At 38.0% G+C, this 18,657-nt stretch overlaps 1 protein-coding gene and 1 long non-coding RNA gene across 2 annotated transcripts; one reads left to right on the forward strand and one right to left on the reverse strand.

Annotated features, from left to right (window-relative positions):
- Window positions 1-9,451: 9,451 nt before the first annotated feature.
- On the reverse strand, window positions 9,452-13,796 carry LOC148720319 (uncharacterized). Its single transcript, XR_015993354.1, has 3 exons — window positions 13,525-13,796; window positions 12,906-13,041; window positions 9,452-11,504 (listed from the first exon to the last, which is right to left on the reverse strand). It is a non-coding gene; the product is annotated as an uncharacterized LOC148720319 (long non-coding RNA).
- A 1,243-nt stretch (window positions 13,797-15,039) lies between these two features.
- LOC111347015 (histamine H2 receptor-like) lies at window positions 15,040-16,954 on the forward strand. Its single transcript, XM_088739742.1, has one exon. The coding sequence runs from the start codon at window positions 15,176-15,178 to the stop codon at window positions 16,091-16,093; it is 918 nt and encodes a 305-aa protein (XP_088595868.1). The 5' UTR covers window positions 15,040-15,175; the 3' UTR covers window positions 16,094-16,954.
- Window positions 16,955-18,657: the final 1,703 nt, after the last annotated feature.

The following is an 18,657-nucleotide window of genomic DNA, read 5'->3' on the forward strand; positions in this document are numbered from 1 at the left end:
CACTCCCACGTTACAGTTTATTTTTAATCAAGATTTGAAAGTAAACCTCTCCATTGAGAAAAAAGCTATCGCCTGTTTATACTTCGAACGACCCATTGTTCATTTTCAGAGAATTTTGAATACTCATGAACTGAGTGATCACCATCCGAACTATTTTCATTTTATTGAAGTAGGATGAATTATTAACATTCTATCATAGGGTTTAGGCGGAAACAAACCTCTTTTATTCTCGATTTTTTTTTTTACACGATACGAATGCTAATGACATCTTAAAATCACTTTTAGCATTGGAAGTATGAGTCGCCATCTTGCATTGTATTGTTTCCATTGTTTGTCTCACTCTGATGTTTGACTGTTAGGGTTTTTATTTTCATTTTAATACGGGTATACGTGGGTTAGGGAATTGGGCTTAGGGTGAGAGCTAGGGGTGTGGTTGTGTGAGTGGCTGCAATAACTCAGGTTCGACTCCTGGTCACGCCAATTTTTTTCCTTTTATTCTAAAATGAACGTTTTTTTGAATATTCATTTTATCTTGAAATCATTTTCCCTCAGGGAGGATTAAACACCACCTTAGGTTTCATTATTTTTATTGTTTTACAGATTAGTATGTCTAACCCGCTACAATTAACCCTGACTCTAATAATCCCCCTTTATACACCTACGTGATATTGAACCCCAAAAATCCCTCGTACACCTACGCAACGTGAATACATTAACCTCGGCCGAGACACTCGGACCCAGACCCCTACGGAATGGCCAGTTAACAAAATAAACCAAATGTTGTACTTAATTCCTCTGCCATCTTGGATTCTTTTGTTTTTGAAAAAACCGTTATGATGTTTTTAAACACCCTACTTACGAAATTTAACCCTAACCCTAAAAACCCTCGTACACCTACGCCACATTTAACCCTAATAACCCCCAAATACACCAACGCTAATTTTAACCCTAATAATCCCCTAGTGTACACCTACGGGATATTTAATCCTAAAAACCACCCTCGCCCACCTACGCGGTATGAATAACTAAATAGACCCCACTCGGTCGAATCAATCGGACCTAGGCCGTGCGGGAATCACCATACAGGCCCCCTACACTACTGCCAATCTTCAAGTAGTTCAAATTAAACAATATTAGCGGTTGGTCACAGAGGCTGACATATCTTAATTTATTGCTATCAATTTTTCTATTCGCAAAGTAACGGAAACATTGACAGGAACAAGATATTGCACCACCAAAATCTTCTCTCCTTTTGTTACTTTACTGACTCCTTAAATTCTACCTGTACTTTGTACCAGGATATTCATTATAATTACTCCCTTGTGATTAGAGCAAAAGTTACTGTTGATAACCAAATAACTTCAAAAGCTCTCCTCTACTTTTCTTTGAAATTCAGTTTCATCTCATATTTTCATGTAACTAATATAAGAAAGTAAAACAGAGAAGGAATATTGAACTTTTTTCCTGTTTGTTTCTACACCATCGTCCATCCAACCTGAGCTATTGTGTTCATATTAAACGCCGTAGCGTTTAACGGAGAGATATTTCAGTATATCGCTAATGTTTCGACTCTCTGTCCCTTTATTTGTTCACGTGGAAGTAATGAGTATTAACAAAAGCTCGTGCAACAATGTAATAAGGTATAATATTAGTGACTTTCCAATAACACAACCGTCGGGCGTTGTCTTATTTTGCAGCAACCTTTACTTTATAAGTCAGCTATAACACAAAAACTAAAGTGACGAGTCGAAGAAGATCTAACTGCATGGACATGTACAGGAAAGCGCTTGTCTGATTGTCTGCTTTGCTGCTTTTCTCACGTCACTGATCTTCCAGCAATAAAGAAACGGATTCAAGGTGGAGTTGAAGTATAGTAAGGCTACCACTATTCCTCTGATGACGACTAAATATGATGATAATGCTTTTCTACGAGCTGTCAAACTTTCAACTATAAAATATGGTGCATAACAAACAACTAGTGCTAGCTGCACCCATAGTGCACTGTACACTGCCTTTCTGTATCGCAAAATGTTCAGTGAATTTGGTTGGCTCGATTGTTGTCGTACTTGTGCCTTGTGATAACGTAAACTGAGGAAAATCTTTGTGTACGAGATGATTGAGATTGCTAAACAAACCGGTACAGTTATGTATAAAAACCAAAAGGCTATGCGTTGATTTAAAACGTAGGATAGAGCAGCGACAGCAGAGAAAACCCAAACGGTAGTTAATATTATATAGGTGCGCTTCAAAGTTACAATTTGTCTGTATCTCAGCCCCAACAACAAGGCGAGAAGTCTGTCGACGCTTATGACCGTCATTGTCAATAAAGATACTCCACATAATCCATAGCTTGTTAAATAACCGACACCTCTGGCGTATCTACAAATATTCCAGTGTTTGTAAACTGAAGAAATCTGATAAGTGGCACTGAGAGGCTGGGTAACAAGACCAACCAACAGATCAGTTGTCGTCAGATTACGGTACAAAAGTTTGGACGGAGGATGAAGGGAAGATTCTTTGCAAAGAGCAAGTAGGATTAGAGAATTTCCAAGAATTGCAGTGAGGGTGAAGAATAAGTTTACCATTGCGAGATAAATTGATGGTTGTTGTAATCTAACTGTAAAAGAGGGAGAGCATACCAGTTCTTGAAATGTTCTTATCTGCATTTCATCTCCTGTTAAATTGTTTGCCGCCATCAGCAACGAAAGATCTGTCGTCTCAACAATATCCACCAAGATACGATTAGTGAAACCTGACTTCCTTAGAAATGATCACATAAAGACTTTCTTAGCGATCACTAAATAACCTACGCAGAACACCGATTACTAAGTCAATTTTTTTTTTCTTTTTTGTCTAGTTTTGCATGTGCCTCAGGCGTAAATTGGCAAAATGACGCAGGCATAAGGCATGTATAATATCATTATCTATGGCTCGACAAGTACTCGCTTCTTACCTGGATAATCTCTTTTTTTACGAGGTTAGAAAATCAATTTGTTTACGTGAGGTTGAGAAGAATCAGAATCAGAATCATCCTCTGTGAGCTAAAAAGGGAAAGTCCTCGCCAGCGACGTTGATGGGTTTTAGATAAAATTGAATTCGCGACATTCTCCGAGTAATTAAAATCAAACAATGTTGCCGTTATGCCAATATTTCTTAAAATGTTTGAATTCAATTTTAATTTTAATTTCAATTTTTAATTAATAAAGCTTCCAGCTTTTTACTTTCCTTTTCTCTCCTTAATGGCGGAAACGGTGACAGAAGCAAGATATTGTGCTCGCTTTTGTTACGTTATTTATTCCTTTTTGCTTTCATTCGCCATCTTCACTTATTCCAGAACATTCAATGTAATTAGGTCTAATGATCTCCAATGATCAGAAACAAAGGTAATTTTACCTCCCACTAACAGATAATTTAAAAGCTCTCCTTTGCAACTCTTTCAAATTCAAGTTCATCCCACACTTCCTGTTACTAAGAAAACAAGAAAAGGGAGTAATATCGAACTCACTTGCCGTTTCTTTCTCATGCGTGGAAAACGCTAAACGCCGGAGTGTAAAAGATTGGAAGACATTTTTGATTGCAAATTTAAATATTTGAAGATATTTTGGCATATGCGACCAAAAGTTAACATTGAACAGTTTCAATAACTCGGCGATTATCACGAATTCGATTTATACAAAGCCGCGATTTACATCTCTGGCGAGGACTTTGTACTGTACCTTGAACTTTCCACAAGTTACCTTTGTAACTTATCCTAGTAATAACAGTTTATCCAAGTATGAAAAGAAGTAGCGTTTATCAAGCAGTGAAATAATGATATCAGCTGACAGATTTCTTATGCTTGCCTCAATTTGCCATTCATGCCTGAGGCGCAAGAAAAAGTTTAAGAAAAAAGGAATTGTTTTGACCCACAGATGATCTTCTCGCGCAGTTTATTGCATGATCTCCCCAAGAAGTCCTTATATTCTCAGTTTCAAGAAAGTAGGATTTCAGTGGTCATTGCTGGCCTGGCGGTGTTAAGACGAAATGTACTCCGTTGCAATCCTAGAAAAAAACCTTAAAAATAATTGATACCAATTATCTAACAGGAGGTGAGACAAAATCATATTAAGAACTGGTGTGTTCCCCCCTGTTTGGCAGGTGAATTATCACAGCAATCAATTCATCTCCTAGTGGTAAATATGATCCTATTTCTCACACCTATTCGTCGGATGTCCATCATAAACCGGGTTTATGAACACTGGAATCTTTTTCCATACATATTTATTTATTTTTTTTTTATTTAAGGATTTGTACCAAGTACTGGTATATAAACAATAGGACATGAGTCCCCTACTAGGTTTAAATACAAACCCAACCCGCAAAAACTGATCCTATCCCCTCTATCCCCTAAGAAGACAATAGTTAGAAACTAAAAGCTGCAAACCGAGTGGGTATTTAACCGACGACATTTAGGACACATTATTTTAAAAGTGCGATAACTTTCGCCATCAAAGACATCAAGAGTCTGTTAAAGTAAAACACCTTAAGCTTGCGCTTAAAATAGCCAAGGGACTCTGATTGCCTAGCATCAACTGGAATATTGTTCCACAAGGGGATAATTCAAATGAAATAAAAGTCTCGAAAAGTAGATGTTTTGCTCATATTTAGTTTAAAAGTAAAAGCTGAGCATCCTAGGCGAGTCTGACTGGTAACAGGTGAAAAATAATTATCAATCGGTCGGGCTAGATCTATATGTCCATGAAGACATTTAAAGAAAAATATGAGATCTAAATACTCCAACCAATAGTTAAGTGGTAATAGTTTAAGCCTAACAAGACAATCTTTATAGGATAGGGTACTATTTCTAACAAAAAAATGTGTGGCTCTTCTCTGTACCCTTTCTACTAGGAGTAAATTACTTATACTAGACTGAGGTGCCCATAGCTGAGAAAAATAACAAAAATGGGAACGCACTAAGGAGCAGTAAAGTCGCAAAAGTGGGCCCTCGCCAACCAACCCTGTGCAATTTCGTTTAAGAAAACCTAGAAGCCTATTTGCTTTAGCAACTATCATAAGTAAGTGTTCTTTCCAGGAGGTGTCCTTTGCAATTATAATCCCCAAATCTTTTTCAGTTGAGACAACCTCCAAATCTATACCATTTAAATCATAGCTACGATGGGGGCTTATGCGCATAGCTGCGATAGGAACAATATATTACGCTATTAAACCTTTTTCTGTTTTTCTTTTTTTATACCCTATTTGCGTTTTCTCTCTTCATGTCAGAACATTCATTGAAAATATTACCGGTGATCAGAAGGGAAATATAGCCTACTGTATTCTTTGATAACGTTTTCCTTTATATTTTTGGTTAAAATAACATGTCAAGCTAGTTCTCATGTATACGTGGGTGATTGAATAATTTTTGTTGCGATTTACATGAGCCACTAAATTAAAGATCCTTTTTTCACTAGGACAGTTATATTGTATAGTTAGGCGAAAAACAATATTAACTGCGATCTGAAATAAACCTATGGAATGTTAAGAACTATAAATTCTGCAACATTTTATTCTTGCTTTCTATCACAAAATATGGACTGCGGTCTATTATTAAACATTAGTGCGCACCGACAAAACTATGTGCTGGTTTAATAGTTGATGTTCAATTTAGAAATGAATACATTTGCACACAGAGTCAAATATACAGACATCTGTTAGTATTGTTACTTCACAGTAAAGCATAAAACTGTTGTTAGCTAAGTAAAAATTTATTGTCAACCGAGGGAAGATGATCAAGTGTTACATCTGATTCGAAAAACGATCGAAGAACTAAGAGAACTCAATGACAACCGGTAATGGTCAGTTTTGCTCCATATACTCTCCTGCAATTTGTTTACAGGTAATGAAGGCAGCTTCAAATTTTTATAGGCATTATGGACAAATTTCGAATAACCAAACAAATTCAAGTGTATAATTCAAATTGTGACCTGTTTGTATGGCAACAGGATGGCGACATCAAACGCTTTATTCTAGAATGATTAAAAAATGAATGAAATAATAACCAAAAATGAATTGATTGTTGTTGTGATCTATCTGTGAGAAGGGGGGGGGGGGGGGAGAAGAAACATATCAGTTCGTATTTGGGTTTCATCTGTATTTCACCTCCTGTTAAATTGTTTGTCTCTATCATTTTGTCGTTTCTCTCCCCATGAGGGTTACTTGTGATTGCAACGAGAAGAATTTCGTGTTAACTGCACCCGTCCAGCTACGATCACTGAATCCTTACCTTCTTAGAAATGATGATATAAAGACTTGCTGAGGTGATCAAGTATTAACTACGCGAGAAAATCGACTTTGAGGTAAAGAAAGGTCATATTTTGTTTAGACCTTTTGCAGGCATAAATAGGCAAAATGAGGCAAGGATAAGACATCTGTAATATTATTATTTCATAGCGCGAAGAATGCTCTCTCCTTTAATACTTGGATAAACTGTTATTACCAGGATAGGCAATTAAGCTTCCTTGTTTGAAGTTGAGAAGAATCATTATCAACCTCAACAAACTTAAAATGAAAATTCCTCGCAGAGATGTTAACCAGTTTTGGAGAAAATTGAATTGGTGAAAATCTCTGAGCAATTAAAACTAGACAATGAGATACAATGAAATATATGAAGTTCATATATTTTGTACTGCGGTATTAGATACATATGATGCACGATCCTCGCAGTAGATAGCGCTATTTAAGCAATAGCGAAAATCAGACCTGAAAAAAATCAGGCCTGTACGGGATTCGAACCACTGACCTCTGCGATACTAGTGCAGCGCTCTACCAATTGAGCTAACAAGCCAACTGGTAGCAGGCCGTTAAGTTGATTCGTAATAAACTACTGCGAGGATCGTTCATCATATGTATCTAATACCGCAGTACAAAATACATGAACTTCATATATTTCATTGTATCTCATTTATCACTTTGACGGGTTTATTACGAATCAACTTAACGGCCTGCTACCAGTTGGCTTGTTAGCTCAATTGGTAGAGCGCTGCACTAGTATCGCAGAGGTCAGTGGTTCGAATCCCGTACAGGCCTGATTTTTTTCAGGTCTGATTTTCGCTATTGCCTAAATAGCGCTATCTACTGCGAGGATCGTGCATCATATGTAAAACTAGACAATATTACCTTTTGCAGTAAATGGTTTGAACCCGGGGGTAACATGTGAAGGTGTAGTCTGATCGTCCGGGTGAGTGTAGTCCTGAGAAGGACTGTTGTCGGTGGCAGTGACTGACGTTTCGACAACCTGTGCGGAAGTCATCATCAGAGTCAAGTGAGTGATTGTTGTCAGTAGAATGTTCTTATTCCAGTTCGTGTGAAATGATCGGTTGGTTTTGCCGTGATGTTATTGGCTGTAAGACTCAAGTGACGTAAGTCGTTCGTGATTGGTCTGTTTCGGTCTGTCGGTAAAGCTAGGTTGTTCTTTTTCGGTCGTTTGTGATGTTTATGTCGTGAATGAGTCGTTTGTATGGGGCGGGTAGTTGTTGACATCTGTTTAGGGGAGTCTTTTCTAAGTTAGTAAACCAGCTTTCCAGAGTCAGTCGTTGAAAATAGTCAGTGCTGTAGGTTAGGCATTGCGCAGAGTCCCAGTCAATGTTGTGGTTGGTAAGTCGATAGTGTTCAGCAATGTGATTGCTGACATCACCTTTCCTCGTCGCCCGTCTGTGTTCAGTCAGTCTTGTTGTGAGGTTTCTGCCAGTCTCACCGATGTAGGAGGCTTGGCAGTCGGAACAATTGATCTTATAAATCGTGCCCTGTCTGTTCCTCGGTTCGTCTTTGTCTTTAACGTTGGTTAGTAACTGACGTAGTGTGGTGATGGGTTTGTGGGCGACGCGGATATTGAAGGGTAGTAAGATGCGCGAGATGTTTTCAGACATACCTTTTATGTACGGTATGGTTGCTGTAGTCGTAGGGGTTGCGGTGTCGTTTGTTTCGGTAGTGGTAGTGGGTCGGTGAGTGTTTCGTCGGATGAAGTCGTTGTTGTAGTTGTTCTTCGTAAAAACACGGTGAAGGTATTTGTTCTCGTCGGATAGGCTGTCTGTCGAGTCACATACTAGTTGTGCGCGTCGTGTTAGAGTTCTGATAGTTGTGGCTTTGTGTGATGTAGGGTTGTAGGATGACTCGTCTAGTAATCTGTCGGTGTGTGTCGGTTTCCTGTAAACTGTCGTTCGTAATGAGTTGTCGTTGTGGCTTACCAGGCAGTCTAGAAAAGGAAGTTTGCCATTTTCTTCGACTTCTCTGGTAAACTGTATGTCAGTGTTTTGTTCGTTAAGGTGGTTGTGGAATGCGTCAATTTCGTCGTGTCGAACGGCGGTGAATGTGTCGTCAACGTAACGTAACCAAAGCGGTATCGTTTGTCGGCAAGTCGAAAGGGCGCGTTCCTCGATGTTCTGCATCACAATTTCTGCTATAACAACAGAAACTGGAGACCCCATGGCAGTGCCGTGTAACTGTTTGTAGTGTTTACCGTTGTACTGAAAGTAAGTAGACGTTAGGCAAATGTTTAGCAAGTCCATGATGTCGTCTGTCGGTAGCGGTAGTGGTTCGATAGATTTTCGGATTGCAGTCTCAGTGCATTGTAATGCTAATTGAAGTGGAATACTTGTGAACAGTGATTTCACATCAAATGACACTAGTTTGTAGTCGTCAGGTATCTGAACAGTCTTGGTAGCGTTAATGAAGTCTTCAGTGGATTGTAGTTTATGTCTGGATTTGTCGGTTAGCGGTTGTAGTATTGTCGTCAGGTACTTGGATAGTTGGTATGTGGAAGAGCCACAGAAAGAAACAATAGGTCGCATCGGGAAACCAGGTTTGTGTAGTTTCGGCAAACCGTAGAGTTTCGGTGGCTGTGGTACCGAGCACCTCAGTCGATGGTACCGTTGGTTGTCAAAGGCGTTCGTTTTCTTGAGTGTCAGTAGTTTACTGTTGAGTTTACGTTGAAGGGCAGGAGTTGGGTCACGTTTGAGTTCTTCGTAGGTTCGTTTGTCGTTAACTAGTGCGTCCATTTTGTCGTGATAGTCAGTTTTGTCCATAACGCGCCCTTTCGACTTGTCGAAAGGGCGCGTTACGTTGAAGGCGGTTTACGTTGAAGGGCAGGAGTTGGGTCACGTTTGAGTTATTCGTAGGTTCGTTTGTCGTTAACTAGTGCGTCCATTTTGTCGTGATAGTCAGTTTTGTCCATAACGCGCCCTTTCGACTTGCCGACAAACGATACCGCTTTGGTTACGTTACGTTGACGACACATTCACCGCCGTTCGACACGACGAAATTGACGCATTCCACAACCACCTTAACGAACAAAACACTGACATACAGTTTACCAGAAGTCGAAGAAAATGGCAAACTTCCTTTTCTAGACTGCCTGGTAAGCCACAACGACAACTCATTACGAACGACAGTTTACAGGAAACCGACACACACCGACAGATTACAGACGGGCGACGAGGAAAGGTGATGTCAGCAATCACATTGCTGAACACCATCGACTTACCAACCACAACATTGACTGGGACTCTGCGCAATGCCTAACCTACAGCACTGACTATTTTCAACGACTGACTCTGGAAAGCTGGTTTACTAACTTAGAACAGACTCCCCTAAACAGATGTCAACAACTACCCGCCCCATACAAACGACTCATTCACGACATAAACATCACAAACGACCGAAAAAGAACAACCTAGCTTTACCGACAGACCGAAACAGACCAATCACGAACGACTTACGTCACTTGAGTCTTACAGCCAATAACATCACGGCAAAACCAACCGATCATTTCACACGAACTGGAATAAGAACATTCTACTGACAACAATCACTCACTTGACTCTGATGATGACTTCCGCACAGGTTGTCGAAACGTCAGTCACTGCCACCGACAACAGTCCTTCTCAGGACTACACTCACCCGGACGATCAGACTACACCTTCACAATATTACCTTTTGTCGCAAATACCAAAATATCTTAATAGGTATTTGAATTTGTAATTCAAAACTGAAGTCTTCCAGCCTTTTATTGTCTGTTCTTTCCCGACTGTAATTAGAAACAACACAGTGCCCGAAGCAAGATACTACGTCACCGATCCCTTTTTTAATTTTCTTTTTTATACCCTTTACATTCCCCTTTCCCTTACTCCAGGACATGCATTCATTGGGTAATTGTCCAGCATAATCAGAAGCAAAAGTAGGATATTCGAATTCGTCTCTGTGATCCTCTAGACGTTTGGTTAACAATAAAATAAGTTTTCATATCAAGCTAGGTGATTGGATCTTCATGTTACAACTCACTTGTGCGATTAAAGATCCACTTTGATAAAAATAGTCATAGACCAATACTGATGTACGTGTCAACATAACTATGTATAAACCGCGGTCGAAAATAAACCGATGAATAGTTATATTCAGTTCAACTTGTCAAACAACTTATAATTACCTGTTAGAAATATGCGCTGGAAGTTCCATACCTAACAAATGATTACAATCTTTATTTGCTAGGAGTTCATCTTTGTGCTTTGTATTTATGTCTTTAAAACGACGGAAAACGTTATTTGGTAACTTTTAACTCTGTGACATTATCTTCTCTGTGTTTATTCTCAAATGTCACAAAACATGGGCTGCAGTGTCATACTAAACAATAGCGTGCGACAAAACTATGGGTTTGTTTAAATGGAAAAGTTTGATTTTCAAATGAATTTGCATTTAGGGTCAAATGTAAAGACATCTGTCAATTTTATTATTTTACAATAAAGCATAAAACCCTCTCTATAAACAAAAATCCATTGGCAGCTAAAGAATATGATTATGTGTTACATTTAATTATTGAAAAACGATCGGTCTTAAAGAGAATTTCATAGGAACCAGTGATGGCCAATTTTGTTTCAGACTCACCAATAATTTGTTTACAGTTAATATGACCATCTTCACATTTTTATGGCCAATGTCGACATTTTCCGAATGTTTAAACAAATTTTTAGTCCACAAATGACATTAACACTGGCTCGTATGGCAAAGAAGCGTCAACCGCCTCCCAGTAAGCTCAATGGATAGAGCACTGGACTGCTGTGCAGGAGGTCGAGGGTTCGAGCCCTGGCCAGACCAACGTTCAAGTAATTGAGAAGAATATGCTACCTTTCTATAACATCAATAAATGGTTAGATATTCTAGTCTTCTCAGATAGGGACAAATAAATGGAGCTCTCGTCCCTTGCAGGGTTCGGCGTAGGAGACGTTAATTTTCCACGCAGGAGATTACTGTGTGTTGGATGTCCTCCCCTGGGGTGGGATGGGTGGGTTTCCACATTTGCATTTAAACGAGCTATCGCATGTGGTTAAATAAATTACTTACTTACTTACTTAACGTCAAGCGTTTTATTTGAGTACGATTAAAAAAATTGAACTTATTTTGCTGTTCGTAGACAAATAACTTTCCTTTACTTCTCTTGGATTTTCAGCTTTAATCCACTTGGCATTTTCACATCTCTATGAAAATAAAAGAACTTAAGAAGTAAGATATTAACAAAACCTTTTTTGTTTCTACGCCATACGTGCATATATCAAGAGTTGCTTTATTCATGATAAGCATTATGGGTTATCTTAACCCACTACTAAACAACCAGGCCCTAAGGCCCAATCCTCGAAAGTCGGGGTAACGGTAACGGGCCTGAAGACATATTTTAAAACAAAAATGTAAAGAAACAAGAAGAAGGTTCTGTCATTCCGACCAGTTCAATTTGTTTCTTTAGCTGACAATTATATAGTTTTCAAAACTTTCGGCAACCCCATTTTGAATGAAAGCAGAACAGCTTAACGGGCCCGTTAAGTTACCGGGACTTCAAGAAACAGGTCCCTGGTGACGATTATTGAGGCTAAAGGTGAAACAACCGCATCGACTACTTTTAATGATTGTGTTTATTTAATTGTCCTTTTTTCCTCTTTAACATCTGATTTCAGGAAAAAAATAAACCATCGATCTTAAAGAACACTATGAGAATAGAGGTTGGATAGTTTTATTTAATACGCTCATCTACACATCGTTTACATCAACCTAAAATATCTTCAGGGTTCATAAACATTGTAGACAATTGTTCTACAAATATGTGAATATACAACTAGTCTTATCACCGACTGGTATGAAACCATAGGGTTTTAAAGTCAATTGAATTTCTCATAGTAAGGAAAATAGTGATGAATTTTAATTTTCTTCATTGTGAGAAGATTAACCCTAACAGTTTTCCTTCACTACTCCTTGACGCTTATCCCATCTTGTTCGGAAGCGGAAACGGAAATCCCCTTAATTACAGGCAGGAACTTTTATTCGAGTAAAAAACGGTGACGCAATAATACGGTAAGCTAAAAAAGACTCCAACATCCTCGAAAATTGCACTCGACATTGAGGACAAACAGCAACAATAAATATCACAGAATTAAAAGTTTCCAACGTTTACCGTCGTTTTAAAGACAAACACGAGGCACAAGGACGAACTCCTGATAACAGTCGAGCGCGAAACGGACAATAAAAGGCTGGAAGACAGTTTTGAATTGCAAATTCTAATATTTGAAGATATTTTGGTATCTGTGACAAAAGGTAATATTGTTTAGTTTTTAGTACTCGGAGATTGTCACGAATTCAATTTTCTCTAAAACTGGTTAACATTTCTGTGAGGAATTTTTCAGGTTGATAATGATTCTTCTCAACTTCAAACATGTACGCTTATTTACCTATCCTGGTAATAACAGTTTATCCAAGTATTAATCATAAAGGACAGAGTATTTGTCGCGCTATGAAATAATAATATTACAGATGTCTTTTCCTTGCCTCATTTTGCCTATTCATGCCCGAGGCGCACTCAAAAAGTTTAAACGAAAATTGAACTTTTTTACCTCACAGTTGGTGCTCTCGCGTAGTTTAATACTTGATCACCCCAGGAAGTTATTTCTAAGAAGGTAGGGTTTCAGTGATCGTAGCTGGGCAGACGCTGTTAAGACGAAATTATTCTCGTTGCAGTCACAAATAACCCTCAAAAAAAGAAACGACAGAATGATTGAGACAAACAAATTAACAGGAGGTGAAATACAGATGAAAACTTATCAAGAACTGATATGATCCCCCCTTTTTACAGATAGATCACAACAACAATCAATTCATTTAGCAGTGACCGCCGAACTATGCTTACATGACCAGTGACTAGCCTTAAGATTTGAATTAGTTAAGCACAGTTCAAACATGAATATGAAGTTATCAAAGGACAAAACTGTCGCTGACTTTGATCAAGTTACAATACGTCAATATGACATCGACAGAACACTCAATTATTTTTCTCAAAAGTTAAATACATTACACACTGATACCAATAATTTCCATGGAAACCATAAGGGCATACATGATAACTCTAAATTTTGGATAGTATACTTGATTTTCTGTTTTGTTCAAGAGGATATAATAATAAAATTTTGATCAGAGGAAGATCTAACTCCATGGACAGCAAAGTGCTTGTCTCACCTCACTAATCCTTCAGCAGTAAGATGGATTTAAGGTGGATTAAAGGTGGATTTGAAGTAAACGAAGAATTCTGTTATTCCTCAGCTGGGGCCCGAAGCCATATTTTAAAACACAAATCCAAAGAAACGAGAAGCAGGTTCTGTCACCGCGACCAGTCCAATTTGTTTTTTGGCTGACAAGTTATTGTATCGTTTTCAAAACTTTCGGCAACCCCATTTTGAATGAAAACAGAACAGCTTTACGGACCCGTTAAGTTACCGGGAATTCTAGAAACAGGCCCCTGGTGATGATCATTGAGGCTACATTTCAAACAGCCGTAAGACAGACTGGCGACATTCTGCATCGACCATTTTTATTTATTGTGTATATTTAATTCTCTTTTTTTCCCCTTTAACATTTAATTTCAGGAAAAAAAACTATCGATCTTAAAGAGAGCACTACGAGAATAGAGGTTGGATGGTTTTATTTAACACGCTCATCTACACGTCGTTTAGAGCAAACTGAAATCATAAACATTGTAGACAACTGTTCTAAAAATATATAAATATAAAATTAATCTTATCACCGGCTGCTGTAGGGCTAAAAAGTCAATCGCCAAAGTCAATTGCTTTTTCTTAGTAAGGAAATTAATAATGTATTTGACTTTTTTTGGCCGTTAGAAAATTAACCCCACCAGCTTTCCTTCACTATCTCTGACGTTTTATCCCATCTTGTTCGGAACCGGAAATGGAAATCTCTTTAAAAGCAGGCACGTTTATTCGAGTGAAGAAAGGTGAAACGGTCATTTACGGTAAACAGGAAAAGGGAAAAACGCTAACATTCCCGAAAATTGCGACTTAAAGACTGAAAGCTAAAACTCGCGAAAATCGTACGCGTAACTTGTTGGCGAAGTCTTCGACAAAGCTGAAGAAGTTTCAAAGCACGTGCTAATCTGAAAACTATAAGATATGTTGGCATCTCTGACCAAACTTTACTTTTGTATAGTTTTAAGCATTCTTAATGCAAATTCACTTTGAAATTAAACGTCACCAATTAAACAAACCCATAGTTTCGTCACACGCAAATGTTAAATGAGACAATGAATATCACAGTAAAAGGTTGGAAGACTTCAGTTTTGAATTACAAATTAAAATATTCGAAGATGATTTGGTATCTGTGATAAAAGGTAATAGTTTTTGGTTTTAATTACTCGGAGATTGTCACGAATTCAATTTTCTCCAAACCTGGTTAATCTCTGCGAGGACTTTTTGTTTTGAGTTTGTTGAGGTTGATAATAATTCTTCTCAACTTCAAACAAGTAAGCTTAATTACGTATCCTGGTAATAACAGTTTATCCAAGTATTAGGAAGAAAATTGAAAAAATAAAAATTTGCTTCCCTGTCTGAGAATATAAATAGGCTTGTTGCTATGAAGTTTTACTTCCGCTTCAAAATATTTATCTGTTGGTGACGTTTAAAGCGTTTTTAGTGTTTTTCTCACGTACCATTATGATAATAAGATATTAGAGTACCTTTTTCTGCTTTACTAAACAGGAAAGCAGTTAAAATTAACTTTCAGGCTGATCATAAGAAATCGTGCGCTGAAGCTAAAACCCATTGAGATATCTTGGCAAAGATTTTTGTAGGGAGCCGCAGTTTTCACATCGTATTAAATGAATCTTAACGAGTCCATAAGAAATTCTTACTGCTTTCATCTTCCAGATCCAGTTTTTCAAAGAGCTCCAGAACGTATCACAACGAATCTCGTGACGGCTGTCATCAACATCCTAGCTGTTCCAATCGCCATTATCGCGAATGTACTGATTCTTGCTGCTATCATCAATTGCAGTCGTCTTCGATCTCCCTCCAATCTACTGATAGCCTCGTTGGCGCTGTCTGATGTATTAGTCGGCTTAACAACCCAACCAGGATATATCAGCTACAGGCTCTTAGAAAACCAACATCAAAGAGTTCCATGTTGTGTAATGGTTCTGTATAGTGTGGCTTTCTACATTTGTTTTGGTGTGTCTTGCATGACCTTAACCGCAGTCAGCTTTGAGAGATTTGTAGCAGTTCGGTTACCTGGCAGATATATCACATTTTTCTCTCCAAAGCGTGTGGCAGAATACCTCATGGGAATATGGACAGTGAACATTTTACTGAGTGCTCTACAATGGGCCAAGATAAATCAAGAGGTAAGAGGTCTTCAACTTATTCTATGGTGGATTTCTCTCCTTTTTTCGACAGCAACTCAGATTGATACACTATTTACTGTGCGTCGATATCGCCGACAGCTTCAGGCAGAACATCAGGCTTCTATAAATCTAAGAAGACAAAGAGAAGTCAAGGTGGCAAAGGACATCTCCATCATTGTTGGAGTTTACTTGATTTTAAACTTTCCTGTTCTTCTTGTGACATTTTATCATCAGACTCTGGGGTTGAGATTAGAAACATACAATTTTTACAGCTGGGCAGAAACATTGGCGTTTCTTAATTCCTGCTCAAACCCAATAATTTGTGTTTGGAAAAATCGAAAGTTTCGTAAAAAGGTAACAAATATTTTGATCAGAATATTAGGACCAGGAGTGTAGGTTAACTTTGCCTACGGGTAGGACTGTCGACAGTATATTCACCTTGAAACATGGGAAATGACGGAGACTAAAATATTTCTTGTTAAATGGAGAATAATAATAAACCTAAATGGAATCAAATCGGATTCTCGCATATTCAAGTGAACGAAACAGACCACCTTTCTTTCAAAGTGAAGGTGTAGAAGGAATTTTTACAGTTATTACTTAATAGAGTTATGTCTAAACATGTTCTGTCACTTAACTGAAAGGTGCGTCTAGCTCAGTCTATTTTCTGTTAAATTAAAACTTCCTCACCATAGGTGAATGTATGATTATATTACATTAACTAGTTTTTCGTATATTTGAGTTTTTCGCTAATTAAAAACTTCCTCTAGTCACCTGCAAGAAATTTAAACTTTGTAGTACCTCCTAATGGTCATGTTCTTGCTATAGCGGTTAATACTCTGTTATTAAGATGTGTTCCTCGAAAATCTTTGGTGAATCTGTTCTCTTTTTAGCAAACATTTTAAGCTAGTGGAAAATTATTCCTTTAAACCAAATTCATCAAAGCAGGAAGCGCTATTAAAGAGGATATTAACATGTACTCGTTAAACTTATCTAGAGGCGAGCATGAATGTCCTTATAAAAAATATATGAACTTCATATATTCATTGTATCTGATTTATCATCACGGGTTTATTACGAATCAACTCAACGGCCTGCTCCCAGTTGGCTTGTTAGCTCAATTGGTAGAGCGCTGCACTAGTATCGCAGAGGTCAGTGGTTCGAATCCCGTACAGGCCTGATTTTTTTCAGGTCTGATTTTCGCTATTGCATGAATAGCGCTATCTACTGCGAAGGATCGTGCATCATACAAATTTAATTGTCCTCTATAATCATAATGTTTCTGGATCCCTCGCTTCCAAGGATTTTTTTAGCAATTGGCAATGAGCTTTCCAACTCTTTTTTTTCTGAATTCTTAGCGCAAAGCTCAGGATGATATAAAATTAATTCGAAAACTGTCACAATGGTAACATACTTAATTAATTTTCGTAGATGGAATATCATCGCCATGTAGTTATTTTTTTCTCCTTATACCTTGTGCCTTGTGAACCGTTTTAAGTTTTAATACATAACATTCCCTTGGCAAAGACTCTCTTCCGAAAAAGCCCATGTCGATAGCTTTAAGCTGCATGATTTAGTTGCAGTGTGACTAGAATTATCGGGAGTAAACTATTTTTCCTAAACACGCATATAGATCTACCTTTTCCTCTACCTTTCAAAATTTGAATGACAAATGTTACGCCGCTAGTGGCGGTCACCTGTTCTTTAAAAACAGCTATGACCGGAAACTGCTGGTGGTTTCCTTCAGCTGACGACATGGATATTCCGTTTGATCGTCTCCGATGATAATACGGCCATAGAGGAAAGCTGATTCCAGATTTCATTGATGTAAAGTCATTTCAGAGTCGTTTTGTATGGTCTCAAAAAGAGACCAGAATAAGTGCTTGTGATAAAGCGAAAATTAACAACCTGAAACTTTGATGAAAAACCTAACATCAATCGAGTAAGTTATAAAAATATCGTATGTCAAACGTTCACTTGACGTGTGCTGTCAGTTTTGAAAATTACTTTGAAACCCAAAATAAATAGTCAAGACATGAAAAAAACACTGGGAAATATGAAAGAGAATCATTATAATAATTGTACAAATTAGCATACAAAGCGTTTATGAGAGTTTCACCAGCAAACTATTTTCTTCAGGAGATCTTTGACTTTATGAAGAATCTCTCTCTTTCCCAGCAACAAATAGATGGATTTGAGCAGGAATTTAGAAAAGCCAGTGTTTCTAGTTTCCCCCAATTCAGGTTGGGAGCACCTGGGTTTTTACATTAAATTTTCCGAGGGCAAGGGATGATAACGTGTATAGTTCCAATTGGACGCCAATCTAACTCAATTTAATCATAACGCGCGCCCTCAGTTTTTTTAGATTCTGTAGCGCGAAACGATGACTATCAGATAAAGAAGTCCCGCCCTGCTTTGTTCCGTTCAAGAAGACTTATGAAGCGTAAGGTGAGTGAACTAAGAGTAAGGAGGAGGGGGGGAGGGGAATACAAAGTTACGGCCTCTTCCTGCTTCTTGAGTGAGATAGGACTTCTGCGTGTTTTTTTGGGGTTTTTTTTTTTGTTTTTGAGCTTTTAATAACATAGTACGCGACAGGTGTTATTAAAAAGTGTGACAGCTCTTGCATTAAAAGTGTGAACAAGCGTTTTACAAATTAAAGTGCGGCAGCTCATCGTATTACGAACTGAGATAGTCTGAAATTACAACGCACGACAGCTCTTGCGTTAACAAATGCGACAAGTGTTATTGATAAGCGCGTTTCCGGGGTATTGCAAAGTGCGACATGTGCATCTTATCAGCGAAATGTATTTTTTAGCTAAGTCAATAAAACTTGTTTACTTTGACCTCATTTTAAAAGTCTTCTCAAAGTTATATCGGCATTTTTTTTAAAGTGCATTTATTTTCCACATAGCGTTATCAGTATACAGTACCATCTGCGACACCAAGTGAAAATTTTAAGG

This window comes from Stylophora pistillata, chromosome 11, assembly GCF_964205215.1.
Source record: "Stylophora pistillata chromosome 11, jaStyPist1.2, whole genome shotgun sequence".
NCBI classification, from domain to species: Eukaryota; Metazoa; Cnidaria; class Anthozoa; order Scleractinia; family Pocilloporidae; genus Stylophora; species Stylophora pistillata.